This window comes from Anolis carolinensis, chromosome 4, assembly GCF_035594765.1.
Source record: "Anolis carolinensis isolate JA03-04 chromosome 4, rAnoCar3.1.pri, whole genome shotgun sequence".
Taxonomy (NCBI): domain Eukaryota; kingdom Metazoa; phylum Chordata; class Lepidosauria; order Squamata; family Dactyloidae; genus Anolis; species Anolis carolinensis.
Window position 1 is genome coordinate 136,917,548 of NC_085844.1, and position 19,758 is coordinate 136,937,305.

The following is a 19,758-nucleotide window of genomic DNA, read 5'->3' on the forward strand; positions in this document are numbered from 1 at the left end:
TCTTTCAACTGTATGATTCACTGATTCTATGAATGGGGTTCACACAAAAACCTATTCCTGGTTGAGTCCTACTGGGCTTTTCTTTTCTTTTCAAGAGTGGAGTAATATTGTTTGCTTCTGTTAATCAACCAGAGATCTGCCAGATGGATCTATCCACAGAAGTTGGATAGAAACCTTTCTTGGGTCTAGAACAGCCTAGCTAAGGGGAAAATGTCCCACAAACCACCTAGAGTGCATTGTGTAGGTATAGAAAATGTGCCCTGGGGACCCCTGGGACTATAAAATCAGCCCTGGGGTCCTCAAACTGCCCACAGGCTACACTTTCCCCAGCTGTGACATTCATAGGGTGAGTTATTTTCAGCAGAGAGTCTGTCTACGTCTATGATATGGGAGGAGTACGTCTCTAACTTACAGTTTCATGCCTAGTCTGGAGTAACAATAGATCCTCACCAAAAAAGAAAAAAAAAATAGAATGTTGTGGTAGATAACAATCCATACCACAAAATGACATCAGGTGGCAAAATAGTCACTAATTAAATGTCTTGGGGGAGGTGGGAATGGAAAACAGCATTTTTATTGGGTAGATTTATTGAGGTTAGGGTGAAGCACAAAGGAATATCAGCAAGCAACCTCTTCTGCAATAGAATGCCCTGTGATGGGAGCTTGGATAGATGTAGATTTTGGTCAGCTCATATTTTAGTGTCAATGTAACCAATATGTACTTTCAGACATAATCATGCATGTAGACCTTTCAACTTATATTTTTCTGAAATTTTGCAAGTTCATAAAAATTCATGTATTTGAAAGAGTGGATACAAAGATGTATGTTACTTGGAAAATATGCACAAAATTCTCCATTCAGTAGAAGGAAAATCACATAAAATGCATCTATTTGAAGAAGTATACCAAAAGTATACAAAATGATATATTTATTTTTAAAATACACATGAATTTTCATAATGACCAAAAAAAATGCAGTCTACTGCGAAGTTAGGGTGGAACACATTTCAGAAGGAAAATGAAACTGAGCTTAAGAGATCTGCCCATCGCTAAATTGAAATAATATTGATCAATAAGACTAGCTAATAGTCCAGATCTGGACTGGCAAAACCTTTTTTCAGGTCTTATTAGGAAATAAAAATTCTGGAAAAGGGTTATGTACTATTTCATTTTGAAAACTCCTTGTAACCTAGTTTATCCTACCAAGAAAAAAAATGAAGGAGGATGTTTCCACTGCTGTTACAGTATATGCAATAAATACATATAACAGCATTATATGCACAAAAGATTAAAAAAACACCAGACTGAGCTAAACTGAAGGCCTCCAATGCTTTCGTTCCTTTGCCATAATTGTCCATATTTTCATGATACACATTTTGATCTCCATCTAACTTTTCTAAGGAGCATCAGAGTGATCTAAATGGCAAAGGTATATATCTCCTACTAGCCATACTTACGTGACCATGCAGATCAGTGTTGAGCAGCATTAGGGCACAGGTGAGTGTATGAATTCCATCTGGAAGACACAAGGAATTTTACAGTCTTTTAAATTATACATTCAAATAAGCACAGTCAAAGTAGTGAGGTTCCTCTCTTTTCTCAGATTACTGAATAGGTTAATATTCAAAGAATTGAGAATACAAACTGAGCAGAATGCAGGTAAACTTCTAGTCTATATACAGGTGTTTCGCCCCTCGTGTAGTAATCTCCCTCCCCATTATTAGTCATTTCAATAAATATTTGAGTTGTACTTGGTTTTTAAACATGTGGTATTCTTCTAAATAGCTAGGAAAGAAGACAGTATTTTGCTTGTAGGCACCTTCTGTTTCAACAACTGAATAGTTTAGGTTCTGTATAAAGATAGAGAACCACAGGAACAATAAAGTGTCAGCACCTAAAGACTAGATTGAGTCCATTCCTTCGACCCTACTCACACCCCTTCGGTGTATTATCTTAGATCTCTGTCTCACGTGTTTCAACAGGATTGACAGTCCCACCCTTGAGGATGCAATTCTGCGATCGGATGGTATCCTACAGTGATTCATCAAATTAATTGGTAGAATTGTTGACATTAATTTTTAGATAACATTTTACAGACAACCCCACTTGAGAAGCTAGATTTATGGCAAGGTATGAAACATAAAATCAGATTGTGAAAAGAAACTGGTATTACCTTCAGATGTACTCTCTTCTGGATTGCATTGACAGTATCTATGTGAGAAGTGGATGAGGACTCGCTCCCGTTCCTGGGTCTCTCCCATTAGGGGAAAAGCTTTTAGAAAAGTTCTGAACATAGAAAATGATAAATAAGCAAGCAAGCAAGAAATTTCCTGCCAAATATTCTGGACAAAATGATAATAATCATAAATATGGAACTACCACATCTGGGGAACTGCTCTTTTAATGTCTTAGTTATAAAATGAAATATATTATATATTAAGAATTGCATTTGTGAATTGCAGTGACTATATATTGGTGAGTATTCAGCACTATGGTTATAGTTGTATAAAACTTAGAAGAGCCACAGATTCAAACATTACCAGGATGATTAGCCCTAAAACTGTCCACTAAATTACTCAATATTTCAGGGGATAATTTTTAAATTATCGTATTGGACAGGATGGCGTGATCCACATTGTACTATGTTGTCCTCCAGCTTTTATAGCTGTCCAAAACACTGTGGGGTTTGGTTTCATGAAGTCCATGGACTGTGATTAGATTACATTTCATACCTCACTAGTTACAACTAGCACAACTCTTACCCCCACATTTCCAAATCATGGACCTACTTATGATGTGTAGTTTGCCCCATTCTGTCTGAGATTGAGAACAAAGATAGGAAAGCTTCGATAAAACCATATAGAATCCTATTTTATTAAAATATAATGAAGCCCCTATCCTTTGACAATCTAAGACGCTAAAAGAGATTATCAGAAGTTCAGCATGCAGTTTGGATGCAGAAATTACAGGCAGGTTCTGTTCCTGGCATCACCAATTGATCAGATAGCAGCAGGCAATAGGAAAGAACTTTGCCCAAAGCTTTCAAGAGCTACTGAAGTTACTGTCAGAATAAATAACAAGCTATATGGTATGGATAAATAATCTGACCTAGTATAAAACCTGCTTCTTATGCTTCCATAACATTAAAGTCAGGTCAAATAGAAAGATTCTGGAAAATGTTTCAATTTATTTTGTCAAGTGAGAGACTATCTCTCACCATGTCTTTGGTGTCCTGGCCAGTTACAAAGATAAATTAATAAAATCCTTGTTGATGGGTCCTGGATATTACAAAGGGGCTAGAGGTTGTGTTTGGAAGACAACATATAGCCAGTACCGATAGACCACTGGTCAGATGCAATGTTTTGCCATTGGTTGGAAGTGCATTGTGTCTAGCTCAGTGATGTTGTACCATTGGTCCTCCAGATATTTGTGTTTCCAGCTCCCCAAAGCCCAGGTCTGCTTGTCTAATTCTCAGGAATTCTGGGAGCTGAAGTCTAAAACACCTGGAGGACCAAAGATAGGACATCATTGGTCTACTTGAAGTTTCCCAACAATTTCATTGACAGCCTATTGTGGGTGTTTTATATTTACAGGCTGTGTATTTCCCTCACTGTTATAAATCAAGCATGAAAGAAGAACACATATTGTATATACTCATCTATAAGTCTAGGAATTTTAGTCAAAACATCAGCTCCACAGGTCATGGTAAATACTGTACCTTAACTTTGATCAAAAAAGGTACAGTATAGTCTCACTTATCCAAGCTAAACGGGCCGGCAGAAGCTTGGATAAGCAAATATCTTGGATAATAAGGAGGGATTAAGGAAAAGCCTATTAAACACCAAATTAGGTTATGATTTTACAAATTAAGCACCAAAACATCATGTTATACAACAAATTTGACAGAAAAAGTAGTTCAATGTGCAGTAATGTTATGTTGTTATTACTGTATTTACAAATTTAGCACCAAAATATCACGATATATTGAAAACATTGACTACAAAAATGCGTTGGATAATCCAAAACATTGGATAAGCGAAGCTTGGATAAGTGAGACTCTACTGTACCACCCTTTTCTCTGAGTAGAATGGCAAAGGACAAGAGCTCAGTCCATCCCAGGAGAATTTAAGAGAAGCACCATGTCATGTATCATGTTCTGCAGTTGATGGTGGCTGGTGGTATCAGGACTAGCAGTTGGTGATGGAAGGAGTTAATGTAAGTCTTAGTTCTAAGGGGCTGAGTAATCTGTAAGAGTTTACAGGTGAAAGCAATTGAGGGTGGAGGCATGCAAGAGGTAGGTTGCAGCTGGGTTTTACTGGATTTAAGGAGCTAGCGTGAAGACTGATCTTCGGGAGAAAAGTATTTGTCCGTGAATGTTCTTGGTATTTTCTCCAGGTTTGTGGTTTTTTGGTATCCTGACCTGTCTCCTAAATTCTTGGAACCTTGAATCCCTGGACTGGCTATTGACTACAGTATAGACTCTTGATCCTTGGATTCATTGAACTCTCAGCGTTTGACTATTGGTCTGGACCTTTTTGAGTGTGGTGTATTATCGAACCTGCATGTGTGTTTGCTATCAGTTATGTTTTATATTCTGTGGCTGAGTGCTATCTTTGTTTTTTACATTTGGACTATGAAAACAGCCAGACAGTAAGTATTCCTTTAATTAAATTGTTTGACACAAGTTGAGTGTTTGTTTTAGTTCACCTCTGCCTGTGTACTGGTAGAGCCCTGGCTTCATGACAGAATACTTTTCTCCCAAAGATCAGTCTCCAGGCTAACTCCTTAAATCCAGTAAAACCCAGCTGCAACCTACCTCTTGCATGCCTCCACCCTCAATTGCTTTTACCTGTAAATTCTTACTTACAGATTACTCAGCTCATGAGAACTAAGACTTACATTAACCCCTTCCATCACCTACTGCTAGGCCTGACACCACCAACCAGAGAATATGATACATGACACACTGCTCTCCTCTATTCTGTCCACTCTGGGGCTATTTCTGGCATTTTCTAATTCCTGGGTGGAAAAATGTTGGTGGTCAGAGGTGGCTGAAGTGCTACCAGTACTTTCCCCTTCCTATGAAATGGCTGTTAACTTAACCACGGGTCATATTAAAGTCTATAATTGTAGCTGCAAAACCAGTCCTTGACTTGTACATGAGGTTGCCTTTTGCATGAGTAGCACATATGGTAATAATGTGGCCACTGATTATCCCAGCTGTAGGAATGCTGTCATCTCTTATTTCAGCAAAGGTATGACTACATTACACAATGTCTAAAAATAACAGTTTTGACCATGCACAGAATAAAGTGCATAGTACATAATGACATAAGAGGAAGGTGTGCAGAGCAGAGGGAAACAAACAAGAATTGGAACAGAAAATGAAAGGTGCTCAGGCCAAGCAGGTGGGGTGTTTTAAATGTAAGCTCTACAACTCTAAAGTACAGGGCCTAGTTGAGTGTTATACATAACACACAATGAAAAAGGTGTCTTGTTTAGAAAGAGAAAAGTCACTACACGAAGAGGCTGTTTCCAGTGAAGAAACAATAGAGGAAAGGGTCCATAGAGGAGGCCACCCTACTCCCATCCACAGATGCTTTCCATGAATCTCCCACTTTTATGGGCCCTGCCTTATTGAAGAAAGTCTTTAAGGATGAAGCACTTTTTATTCAACCACTTCATCATATTCCTCCATTTTCCAAAGCAACCCAACAATTTTTCCTAGATATTAGGATGGAACTGGAGTTACATTTGTGCTATTTTTTTATTAGACCCCAATGATTTTCCAAAGAACAATAAACAGACTCCAAAGGACAACAGGGATGTACAGTCCCTAATAATAGTTATTACGGTGAGGCAATATGTGAGCCATGACTGGTATTTCTGCTAAGCCTTTCTCATTTCATCAACCTCCATATGGAACACAAGTCATCCAGTTCACAGGGGAGCAGTGCTCCGGCATCAAAATTATGACTACAGAATAACACTGAATTCATGTTCTCCCCTTGCCAGCCCTTCTAATTGCCAGCACATTTCTATAGTTGTAATACAGTAGCTGATCAAAACAGTTAATAAGCTGATTTGAAGGAGGCTTCACAGGAAGCAGTTGTAAATAAAGAGGAATGCAGGCTTAAGAGAAATGTGAACAAGGTGAAAGTGTTTGATTTTTTTTGAAAACTAGTGACATCAGAAATTAATGCACAGTGACTAGCAGAAAATAAAAGCATGGGGCCTTACCTATTACTCATGCGTTTGAGATCCCTGCCCTTGCAGCTCACCTGAGTGCTTTATCCAAGGTCAGCCCAGTGAAGTCAAAGAAACGAAGATATTCTTCAGCTACCAATTTGCTAAATTCATTACTGCAATGAAAGAGGTCATAGTAAATCTACTTGTGCATACCCTTAACAACAGAATCCCACTTGACAACCCACTGAAAGTGAGTCTGAACTCATACAGCATTTGTAAGAAACAAAACATGCTCACCCTAAATGTGAGCTAAGTATTTTAAAAATCACACTGATTTGAAGAGCAGACGTGAATCCTCCCACCAGAATTGGCCATTATTCATGTCCATATTTCAGGCATTCCAATTATCCTTAGAAGTGTAGTTTTCATATACCTTATTTGGCCTAAGCACACTTGATGCAGAATATTGTAGTAAACACAAAGTTTTTCACCTCCTTCAGAACTATATCATAAAATTTTAGCCAACATCCTAGACCAGGAGTTCTCAAACTTTTTCAGCTGTGGAGCCCTTTTTGAAAAAAAAAAGTTTCCCATTGAGCTGCTGAACTTGGTGACCAAAACATTGGTGGTTCGAATCCAGAGAGCGGGGTGAGCTCCCGCTGTTAGCCCCAGCTTCTGCCAACCTAGCAGTTTGAAAACATGCATGCTGTTCTTCAACTTAGAAATGGAAATGATCTCCACAGATCAGACACAACTAGACTTAATGTCAGGGGAAAACCTTTACCTTTATTATATGTTATATTATATATAATGTATATCTGTCAGGCATGAGTAAACATTTTGATGCATTGTGTTTTCAGATTTGACAGATGGGCTGGGCCAGTGCAGATGGATGGAGTGTGCTTCTGTGAATTAATTGGGGGAAAAAAACATGAACAAAATCCTATGCACACTGCACACATCTCATTTGTAGTGCAAAAAAAAAATGAATGAAAGAACAATACAATATTTGAAATGATGAACAATTTTTACCAACATAAACTTAATAGTATTTCAGTGGAAGATCCCAGGGGCCATCCAGTCCAGCCTCCTTCTGCCATGCAGGAAAAGCACAATCAAGCAACCTCTGAGTGGTAGGAGGGAAATACAGCTTTGGAAGCAAGGTAGGTGAGGGGAGAAGGATTGGGGCAGCAAGTGAGGTAGGGAGAAAGACTTTTGGGGGTGAAGGAGGCAAGGAAAAAAGGCTTTTGGCGGTGAGGAAGGCTGGAGCAGAGCAGGAAAGAAGAGATAAAGCTTGCGGCCTGGGGGGAGGAGGAAACTGTGGAGCCCCTCAGTATGCTTTGTGGAGCCCTAAGGACTCCACAAAACATACTTTGATAACCACTGTCCGAGATTGTATATATTTTGTTTGGACATCAGTTAATCAAGGGTTGCTATAGATGCTATGATCCTAAAGTGATCATATGAATGGCTTTGATAATGTGTTCTATCCACCTGAACATTAGGAAGAACTTGTGCGAGCTGTTCGGACTCTCTGCCCCGGACTGTGGTGGAGGCTCCTTCTTTGGAGGCTTTTAAGCAGAAGCTGGATGGCCATCTGTCAGGGGTGCTTTGAATGTGATTTTCCTGCTTCTTGGTAGGAGGTAGGACTAGATGGCCCGTGAGGTCTGTTTCAACTCTATGATTCTATCCAAGGACCATATTCTACAATTTTATCCTTTAATGTCTATGAAATTTGAAACACTTTAACAAACTTCTCTAATGTTCATATGGCTAGTTCTACTTCTATTTCTTCTTCTTAATAAGTTCTTTCAATTCTTCATTGGTTAGTATGGTCTCATAGCCCTCAATATGCTTCTCCATTCCTTCATCCTGCATGTCAGGAAATCTTTCTATACTAGATTGTCTTTGTTCTGTCATGCGCTGGGCCTGTAACTATTGTCTTTTGTATAGGACATATACTTTATGCCCAGCGGGAAGCCAGGGCGCCTAAAGAGAGGTTCTTGAGGATTTCCCTGAAAAGGATAGCCTTTTGAGTCTTTAATGAAATAACAAAGTCTTTATTGATGAACAAATAATAAATCTTCAAGGAGTCAAACAACACTTCAAGGTTTCCTTAATAAACTGTTGGCTTTTCAATCTTGTCCTCAGGGGACGGGCAATTGGCTTGGGATAACTATATTTTCTCTGTAAGAAGAAAATCCCCTTATAACCTCTCCCAGGCTGTCTATCATATGGGCCTAGCTGATGTGGGACCTACTACCAATTCCAAATGCGTCTGGGCATCGAGTAGACCTACCAACCAAGGCTTGCAGATGTTTCAGCTGGGGTTCCGTGAATCTGTGATGCTGTTCTCTCTCCGAGGTTTCTTTGGAAACCTTAGGGCTGTTTCCCTCAGGAGCTGTGAGGCTGAGAGTCTGTAAGCTCTTAGCCAGAGCTTTTGGGACCTTTTCCCCTGGAATTTCTGTTTCTGTTTTTTCGGATGTTCTATATCCCCGGATGTTATTGAGATATGAAGCTTTTCTATGGGACGTGCTGATTTACATCCTATAGCTTAGTTTCCTTAAGTGAGACTGACTTAAAAATGGCTCCTTCCCTCCCAGAGCCCTGAACAAGGGGTGGAACCAAACTTAATGATGATTGACAGGCAGCCTGTCCTATGACTGCAAACATTAGCAGTAAGAAAATAAAGTTGGAGCTTCTGGTACAGCCGTACCAGCACAGTCTTGCTCGGTCAATGATTCTCCTAACATTTCAATTATTTTGGCAGCAATTCCTTTTTTCACCAGGGAAGTTAAAAAAAGATTTAAAATGAACCAGGATGTCTTTCTCTAGACCAGTGTTTCTCAAACTCTGCTCCTGCAGGTGTTTTGGATTCAGTTCCCAAAAATCCCAGCCAGTTTACCAGGAATGTTAGGAATTGTGGGAGCTGAAGTCCAAAACAAGCATAGTTTGAGAAACTCTGCTCTATACAATGAGTATATAACTCTTTACTCATCTCTATTCTTCAACTGTGATTATTATTAATAGCTATAAAAATACCAATGGGCAGATAAGTTAAGGCCACTAAAGTTATGAAGATGCATCTGATGTCATGCCTACAACCTAGATAAAATCCAGCCAATCAGGCAACATGACAACCATATTACCTGACTGGCTGAAGATGAATTTAAATAAAGTTCTTCAAAACTTAAAATCCTGAGTCATAATTATATTTATTGGGTTGTCAGCCCAGAATTGTCCCAGGCCCTGATGTTCTGGACCAAAACCTGAGACTGCCTCTAATGATAATATTAAGTGTTATGCATCCTCACAAGAATCCTCGCAAACCACCTTCTACCTATTTTAGAAGACATTCTCACAAAATCCCAGAATGGCTTCCACCCCTCCAGAAGAACAGTGGATATTATTTTATCTGCACGACAGCTCCAAAAAAATGCAGGGAACAAAATCAACCTTTGTATATGGCATTCATTGACTTTACAAAAGCCTTCGACACCATGACTCATAATGCTCTCTGGACCATCGTCTTGAAAATCAGATGCCCTGATAAATTTATGAATATTCTGTGGCTCTTCAGGATGACATAATGTCAAAAGGCTCGTACAGTAATAGCTCCCAAAGTAACCAACTTAAAGTGGAATCAGGTGTCAAATAAGGTGGTGTTATTTTCCCAACCTTATTTGACATCTTCATAGCTATGATTATGCACCTTGTTGACAGGAAGCTTCCTACGAGTGTGAAAATCACCTATCAGTCAGATGGCAAGCTCTTTAACTTTAGCAGGCTGAAAGCCAAAAGTAAGGTCACAACAATTTCTGTTATAGAACTCCTATATGCTAATGCTAATATAGTTTGTGTTCATTCAGAGGAATACTTATAAGCCACTTTAAACCACCAACCAAACCAAAATCTTTATTACGGTCATAGACCAGCATAAGTGGCGTACAGTCTTGGCAGAGGCAGACCAACGGTTTTTCTAACTGACATAATTTATATTTTCTTCTTCTGGAGAGTGGAGGAAAGAAGCTGACAGGAATTTTTGGTCAGGAATGTAATGGCTGTCATGCTCTCCAAAGTTTGACTATTTAAAGAAGAGATAAGGCATATTTAAAAAGGACTGTTACAAATTATTGCCCTATATATATGTTTGAACTCTTGAACCTCAATAAAGATACTGTTATTACTTTCACTTCAAGCCTAAGTGATAAGCCTTATTACACAGCAGAGTTTATTTTGATTTAAAGACTGTGATAAAGCTTCTATTTACATATTTATTTTTATTTTACATAACCACACCACACCAACCAATTTCTCTGCAATGCCAGAAATAAAGTTTAATGGTGTAGTGCTAGAAAATGTTGATGCCAAAGTACAACTCCAACTGAGCTCTGTGAGTGCAGCATTTTTTTTAAAAGAAGCAAAAAGTGTTCGAGGATCAGGACATTTGTAGGGATACCAAGATGCTTGTTTATAAAGCGATTGCCCTCCCAACTCTATAGTACAACTGTGAAACCATCTGCCATCTACAAATATCACTCTTGACTTTTGGAAAGATTCCATCAGTGTTGCCTCTGAGAAATCCTGCAAGTCTCTTTGGAAGGCTGGCAGACAAACGTCAGCATTTTTGAAGAAGCAAAGACCACCAGCAATTAAGCGATGGCCCTCTACCATCAACTTTGCTGGATTCTTGTCATGGCCATCTTCCATCTGGAAATCTATGTCCTCATTGAGAAAGACTATGCAGATCCAGAATAGGTCTTTACAGTCACTTGGCAACCTACTGCAGGACTCCATCCTTGGAAGACAACCATACTCGGCCACGAGTAATTGCCACCAAATGGTACAAACCACCATTTCTCACAACTTGCCATTCAAACACACAAATATGAAACACATATTATTGGTTGGAAGGTGAAATTAAATTATGCTTTCTAACTTAGGGAAATGAGATAAGCAACATTTAATCTACCATATATCTTCTAGCCAGAAAGTATAAGCAAAGCAGAGGAGGAATCCTTGCACCATGACTCGGAGGAAAATTGGTAAGTAACTTGCGGGTCATTATAAGTTACAGCAATAACTCAATCAAGCCATGCAGATTGCAGCAAAATGCTCTGCTAGCTGAGTTGGAGATTTGCACACAAGCCTTTTTCTTGCCTGGAGGTAAACACATCAAAACTGGATAATTTTAACACATAGATGATCTATGAATACTGCAAAGCCAGGCTTTTGATATCTGTCGTATTTGAGATGGGACTTCCTCCTAGATATTGAAAGGTGGATTCTAAGGACCTCATTAGAAAGCCCAGGTGAAGGGTCTGCTTTGCCGGGCTTCTGTGAGGAAATCACATGGGGAAAGTGTCGCCCTTGTAGGGAGGCCTCATACTGGTTCCATTGGAGCCAGTCCAATACGAGAAGCCTCCCATGTTGGGGTGGAAGCGTCTGGTGCCCGTTGTGAGCAGAGACTCTGCTGGATGTCACACAATGTTGTGTGATGTCTGGCATCAGTCTCCGTCTCCCAGATGAGGTGAATGCATGCTAAGATGCTAAAATTACCCTGTCTGATGAGGTAATAAAATAATTTAGATTAGAGGGCTTGACTGAACCTTAATAAAATTTATGACTGTAACATGTTCCTTTGAAGGCTCGGGCTGTGGCGCAGGCTGGAGAGCAGCTGCAATGAATCACTGCAATGAATCACTCTGACCAGGAGGTCATGAGTTCGAGGCCCGCTTGGAGCCTATGTTTGTCTTGTCTTTGTTCTATGTTAAAAGGCATTGAATGTTTGCCTATATGTGTAATGTGATCCGCCCTGAGTCCTTTTGGGGTGAGAAGGGTGGAATATAAATGCTGTAAATAAATAAATAAATAAATAAATAAATAGTAGGATTCTCTCTCTGAGACCTTTCCCCCTTTGTCTGGAATGTCTGGATAGTTCTTTTGACCCACATTCCCTGTCTTCTTCTTCTTTAGTTCTGTTCTATGGTCTTTTTTTTCTTTTCCTCTATATTAGCTGGACATTCGTATGAGGAAAGAGTGGAATATCTAGAGAGAGAGAGAGAGTAGGAGTCTTTTAGCTTTTTTTGTTCTCTACTCTTAACAATGATAGATGTTAAGAGTAGAGAAGAAAAGACTAAATAAGTATTAAAATAAAACAATACAGTAGAAGGTATGTAATATTGTAAGGATGCTGTCATCTAGAAGATCAGTTTCCCCTTCACTACATGCTATTTTCTGCAAATGAGGCCAATGTGCCTTTAGGGAGTCTATAAAAAAGCTATTTGGGGACTTGAAGCTTTAAATCCATAAGTGTCCCCTTCTCTAAGGAATACGTGTTCTACTTTATTATGTGAATGTAATGAAACCATTCCATTGAGTTCAGATATACATTTTCTTGTCCAACAAAGACAATGCCATATGGCAAAATACAGTATGTTAAATACATGGTGTCAGATCCAGGTGACACAATTATACTTCGTTCCTACTGAAATCAACTGAACTCAAATCATAGAGGCATTTCAGTAGATCCTAAAAGAAACAGCTTAGATTCAACACTATTGTAGTTGGTTTTTTCTTCATTAAAAAGTCATCATTAGCTTAGTTTGGATTGGTCGCATGGCACGGGAAGGGGATGTTTCATCATTCCTGTCTCAGTGACGACTTCAATCTCCAGAATTTTTCTCATTATCCACCTTAACAGCAGGTGAACACAGTAGAGTTCTGAGAATTTTATCTCCCATTGGCATCAATTGGTGGTTTACACTACTTCTAGCTACTGCACATGATGGCAGATATTTGAGAGGGAAGGGGCATCATGTTTTAGGAGATAAGATTGCCTCTGTTCAGTATGAAAATCTTTGGGATAGGGAGGACATTCTGCATTTTATCATATTGGGATTTTTTTTTTTACACAACTATTTTCAGTCACTGTTTCTCCAGTCTATGGCTGCTGCTTGGATGTGATTTTCCAAGGTTCTTCTTTGTAGTGTTACAGCCATCCAGAGACTACACAGAGAACATGGTGATGTCATGGTACCACAATAGCAACATACATATGGCCATATCATGGCATCGCTGTGGATGCAGAAAAGCTTAAATCCAATTGCTAGTCTCGACAGCTTCAATAGATTCATTAGATGAAACAGATTTACAGAAGTGCTACTAAAATAAGGTAAAGCTAAATGTTTCCCCCTGACATTAAGTCTAATAGTATCCGACTCTGGGGATTGGTGCTCATCTCCATTTCTAAGCCGAAGAGCCGGCATTGTCTGTAGACACATCCAAGGTCATGTGGCCAGCATGACTGCATGAAGCACCGTTACCTTCCCACCGGAGCAATACTTATTGATCTACAAACATTTGCATATTTTCAAACTGCTAGGTTGGCAGAAGCTGGGGCTAACAGTGGGAGCTCACCCTGCTCCCCAGATTCGAACTACAGACCTTTCAGTCAGCAAGCTCAACAGCTCAGCGGTTTAACCCACTGTGCCACCTGGGTCTCCGCTACTAAAATAGATCCATTAAATGAAAGACATATACAGAAGTGTTCTAACATTTGATTCAATGGGGCTACTCTAGCTGGCTCTAGTGGTTGGATTTAGGCCAAAGTCTCCCATTGCCATCCCTCTGAGAGAGGGCAGAAAGAGGGGAAACATTCTTACCATGCCAGTCCAATTCTTTCTTCATTTCACTGCCTACTAGGGTGGCATAAAAGACGTTCGTCCTAGTTGGTTCCAATTATGATCAGTTAGTAAACATGATTAGCTGGAGCAGGACATGGATGAGAATATGCATCCTTGTGTGAATATTTCCCATTCACCCTTTCATAAGGCATCTGCACGCACTTTCCCACATTAGCAGCTCTATACAAACAGAGCTGGATAAGGAAGCATCACTGCAGTTCCCCGCATAACAAAGGCATAAAGTTTCTATGCCCTGACTCCTTCTGAATGTTACAGAAATCACTGGTAAAAATACACTCTTCTGTCTTGGATTTGTGTTTATTGACACAATGATTTAATTGCACCTTTATCAAAAATAAATAAAAGACCATCCAGGACTGAAGTTGGCTCATGAAACAAGGACTCAAGCTCCCGACCAAACTTGACCGAGCATTTAGTTTCACCTCAGCCCTTTCACTTACTTCTTCCCGAGCTGGCGTGCGACATCGCAATGCTTGAATCCCTCAAGGTGATATAACCTTTTGGCCAATCTCTTGGCGGCCTCCCCATCTGCCTTGCAGCCATTGACGAGGGTATCTGTGCTTCCTTGGTCAAGTTGTTCTGTGCTGCCCATATCAGAGTCAGAGTCAGAAAGGGTATCTTTTATGTTGGCATCACTGCAAGAACATAACACAGCTCAGTAAGTAAAAGCCGAAGTGGACAGTCAAGCACTTGCAAAACCATGAACTAGATTCCTTCCATAAGATCAATCAAAGCATATTTTTGTCAAAGCACTTAATCTCGGTCCCTCTTCTATTTCTTTTGTCATATGTTTTTATTTATCAGCTGTGTTATCTTTGAATGTAGGTAATATCTTTACACATGAAGGCTCCTGGGCTGGGGGGGGGGGGGGGATGTTAAATGGGTCCTCCTTTCCAGTAGTTTAATCTGGGTCTATTATAAAATACATTCCATATATATATATATATATATATATATATATATATATATATATATTTTCGTTCCATCGCCAGAGCTTCCTGTCAGCCGTGGCCACCCCCAGCTCCTTCAAGGTCAAGCCAGTCGCTTCAAGTCACTTCATACATATAGGTTTGAATTATTTGGTCTTTGTTATAAAACTACTGTCTGTTCCACTTAAAGTTTGGATAAATTAATGAAGGAGCTTCAAGGTGCCTTCAAGGCAAAAGAATTTAAATGATCTACAATCATCGTTTCCTTTGATGCCCCAAGAGGCGATAGCGTGATTTCCAGGTTCACAGCTTAATAGCCTCTTTCACCAAAGACCTATTCAGTCTAGAGATGCAAATTACAGTGTATAGCAGCGCTCTCACACTAATTTGTCTTCCATGCAGAATATGCACACAGTAGATCAGCTGCTAATGGAGCATCCAAATATAAACAATCATTTCCCTGCTTAAAATTCTTGAAAGTGTCAACCAGAATAGACTGGGTGATTATTTCCCAGTAGAGGAAAAGCTTGGCTGATTTGAAGTGTGGTATGTGTATCTTCTTGTTGGGTGCCTCCAAATAGTTTCTGACCTATGGCAGACCTAAGGCAAATTTCTCATAGGGTTGTTTTTTTGCAAGATTTGTTTCATGGGTGGTGGGGTCAAGACTGCAAGAGTGTGACTCACCCAAGCCCCCGGTGGCACAGTGGGTTAAGCCCTTGTGCTGGCAGGACTGATGGCTCGAAGGTTGGGTTGCTGACCTGAAGGTTGCTGGTTCGAATCCAGCCCAAGGAGAGCGTGGATGAGCTCCCTCTATCAGCTCCAGCTCCATACGGGGACATGGGAAAAGCCTCCCACAAGGATGGTAAAAACTTCAAAACATCTGGGTGTCTCCTGGGCAATGTCCTTGAAGACAGCCAATTCTCTCACACCAGAAGCAACTTTTAGTTTCTCAAGTCGCTCCTGACATAGAGAAAAAAACCATGCTGGGTCTGTCTGAGGCACTGTGTTTTAAGAAAAAGATGCCTAGTCTGATATCTGTATTCTGATTCAAAGAAACATTTCAAAGAGGTTAGCTAGAAGGAGCACTCCCATCAGCCCTACTAGCACAGCCAAAGGCAAAGGAGTATTATAGTTGCAGTCCAATACCATTTGGAGTGCCGGGCTGTGGCGCAGGCTATTGAGCAGCTGCAATAAATCACTCTGATCATGAGGTCATGAGTTCGAGGCCAGCCCGTGGCGGGGTGAGCACCCGTCAATTAAAAATAAAAAATAGCCCCTGCTCGTTGCTGACCTAGCAACCCGAAAGATAGTTGCATCTATCAAGTAGGAAATAAGGTACCACTTATAAAGTGGGGAGGCAAGTTTAACTAATTTATGACCTGGAATGAGGAAGTGCCATCAGAGTGGATGATGAAGCAGCTGCTCCCCCCTGTGGCCAGAATCAAACATCCCCTCAGAATAAGGTTAAATTGCCTCTGCGTCTGTCTGTCTCGGTCTCTGTTTGATGTGTTTATAGGCATTGAATGTTTGCCCTATGTGTGATCTGCTCTGAGTCCCCTTCGGGGTGAGAAGGTCGGAATATAAATACAGTAAATAAATAAATAATCAAATAAATAAATAAATTACTCAGTCCTGCTCCTTAAAGACAGCTATTGAATGTAACATTCTAAAAACATTCAGAGCAAACCGGCCACCCAGAGATGCTTGATTGAATATGACTTTTCAGTGCTCCCAGACATTTGAAGAACTGCTTTTAGTGCTTTAAGATATTTTCACTATTCCGTTTTTTATTTGTTGTGGTTTTATTATCTGCTGCACTGTTATTATCTCTGCAGCTGATTTTCCTTTGTGCTGCTATATATGTGCAGCTACCTTCATTCAGAGTTCTGGAGAATTTGGATTTTTAAAAAAATTAATAAATTGAAATAAAGTATCAGAAATCTGAGAAATAACCCTAAGCCCACAACGACATATGTTGTTAACACTGTATTTCATAGATTATAAGATGCCATTGATTGTTGGACGCTCAGTAATTTCAACACCACTAACCAGAAAAAAAGTTCTATTCAAATATCTAAAAAGCACCCATGATTCTAAGACACACCCCATTTTAGAGGTGTTTATATGGGGGGAAATTGCACCTTAGAGTCGAAAAAATACAGTATATCTCTTCTCACACATAACAAGAAATATCAAAGTTTACCCTGGGATTATTGTTTACTTTTAAAACTTAGGTTACATACATAATGTATACTTACAATTGCCTTTTATTTTTATTTTTTAGCTTTTCATAATTTGAACAGAATTGCATTGTGGTTACAAATGGTTGCAATCAGCATTTTAAACACTTCAACCTCAAATGTATTTTATGGAATGAGATAAACTTTGAAAATAGAACCCCTTTCAGATCCAAGACTTTGCAAATATGAGAACAGCACAGTAGAAATTATCTTATAGGATGCTGAGTCAAACTCTACACAATACCTTCAAGGTACTGACTAGAATCCAGTGCCCAATATGCCTATATTCAATATATCTAATGCTCATATTCCTTGCATGATTCATAAACATTTTAGTTGTGCTTCATTCAGAAACCAAAATAAACTCTTTGTATGTCACTTCCCTCCCAAATAGCTTGAAGATCATGTACTAATACATTAAGACAGATATTATGTGAAACAGTATTTCTGTTAGCAAGTCCACTGCAAATCTTGATATCAGGAGATGTAATTCAAGAGGCAATGAACATTCCTGTGATATTGTCCGCTCCATACCACAACCTATTGGATCTGGAACCCCTTCTATTTACTCAACACTCTTACTTCTACACATATTCACCAAAGGGATATACAGGCAAATATGCATTTGCATCCCGTATGCTTAAATACTGTATTTCCCCTACATCATTATACATACAGGTTGAATATCCCTTATCCGAAATTCTTGGACCAGGAGTGTTTGGGATTTCAGATTTTTTGGATTTTGGAATATGTGGATTTGTCTGAATGTACATGAGATTTGTCTGAATGTACATGAGAATTATCACAAATATATATGAAACTGAACTGATAAGTTTTGTCCCTGTGTATGCTGAACATATGAAGGATGTGAGTAAACCCAAGTCTTGGAGTACAGGACCTAAGTCTAAAGATGAAATTCACTCATATTTCATATATACCTTATACACATAGCCTGAAGGTAATTTTATACAACATTTTAAATATTTTTTGTGTATGAAACAAAGCTTATGTCTTGATTGAACAAAGATATCACTGTCTCAGCAACTCATGTGGACGATTTTGGAGTATTTCAGAATTTTGGATAAGGGATGCTCAACTTGTACTGTTTTAAAAAGTCTATTTCAATACAAAGTAAGGCTCAAATCACAAATGAAATGATATCCTAAGTTTATAATTACTTTTTTTGCTATGGGACATATAGATAGAGGAGTGCAGATAGATAGGAGAAACCAATGATATGGACCCTCTACTTTTGGAGTTGTTTCACACTAGCATGGCAGAAATAAGATGCCTCTCTATGTGGGAAAGTTTATAGTTTCTCTGTGCAGTTGGAGCTAGACTTGGCTGCAATGAGGCATTTCCTCTCATTGTAAATAGCACCTTCATTGAAGGGATTTCCCTGAAGATTGCGGCTGAGGGGTAAGTGTAAATATCTACTAAGCTATATTGTTGCTGTTTGCATTTTTAAAATACTGTGCACCAGATTTAAAAAGATCAATTTAATTCCATGCCTTGTTTGAAGTGTGGCGGCTATTTCACTGAGGTTAAAACTAAATGAACAGAATGGGACAGTGCTTCAAGAAGTGTGGTCTGTGGCAGAAACCTCTGATTTCCTGACAGTTTGGCTTGCTGGGTTGCTGTGAGCTTTCCAGGAAGTATGGCCATGTTCCAGAAGCATTCTCTCCTGACGTTTCACCCACACCTAAGGCAGACATCCTCAGAGGCTGTGAGGTCTGTAGAAAACAAGGAAAGTGGGGTATATATATTTGTGGGATGTCCGGGGTGGGAGAAAGAACTTTTGTTTGTTGGAGGCAAGTGCAAGTGTTGCAAATGGCTACCTTGATTAGCATTGAATGGCCTTTCAGCTTCAGAGCTTATTTGCTTCCTGCCTGGGGGAATCCTTTATTGGGAAAGAAGGAAACCATAAAAATGAACAAAATCTGGCCACCAGTATTTTTAAAAAACTCTAAAATTGGAACAGTAAACAGGGGAAATCCAAGCTTCAAACAATCAGGGCCAGCTAATACCTCCCAACAAAGGATTCCCCCAGGCAGCAAACAGCCAAGCTTTAAAGCTGAAAGGCCATTCAATGTTAATCAAGGCAGCCAACTGCAACATTTACACTTGCCTCAAACAGACAAGAGTTCTTTCTCCCATCGTGGACCTTCCACAGATATATAAACCCCACTTGCCTAGTTTCCAACAGACCTCACAACCTCTGAGGATGCCTTCTACATCAGGAAAGAATGCTTCTGGAACATGGCCATACAGCCCAGAAAACTCACAGCAACCCAGTGATCCCAGCCATGAAAGCCTTCAACAACACAGTTTTGCCCATGTTTGCTCTTTCCTCGTCTTCCCTAAAGTTTCAGTCCTCCCTTTCTCCCTTTTATTAACACTGTATTGGAGGGCACTATACAAAAAACCAGGACTACCAAGTCTTGGCTACATTTTAATATTCTTCCTGTAACCAATTTGTCAATTAAATGCGAATATTTACAAATTAATACATTCCAGATATTTTGATTTGGCTTCTGAATATGTGGACATATATGGTAACAATGAATTTAATCACCTAAACAATGTCAGAATGAAATGCCATATTGAGTAAGGACAACAAAAAGCAATCCAGACAATAACGCTTGCACATAAGAATGAAATCAAGAAACCGAGACATTAATTTCCAGTCGCACT

General features: G+C 39.5%; 1 protein-coding gene across 2 annotated transcripts in view; it reads right to left on the reverse strand.

The window, feature by feature from the left end:
• The window catches only part of psd2 (pleckstrin and Sec7 domain containing 2), a 90,989-nt gene that overhangs the window by 40,582 nt on the left and 30,649 nt on the right, over positions 1-19,758 (reverse strand). The window contains exons 4-7 of one of the 2 annotated variants that reach the window (XM_062977892.1): positions 14,336-14,530; positions 6,282-6,362; positions 2,174-2,286; positions 1,458-1,516 (exon numbers count right to left, since the gene is read on the reverse strand). In XM_062977892.1, coding sequence (XP_062833962.1) covers positions 1,458-1,516; positions 2,174-2,286; positions 6,282-6,362; positions 14,336-14,530 — 448 coding nt within the window. Of the gene's footprint in view, positions 1-1,455; positions 1,517-2,173; positions 2,287-6,281; positions 6,363-14,335; positions 14,531-19,758 lie in introns of both variants that reach the window. The other variant, XM_062977891.1, reaches the window with a different exon arrangement.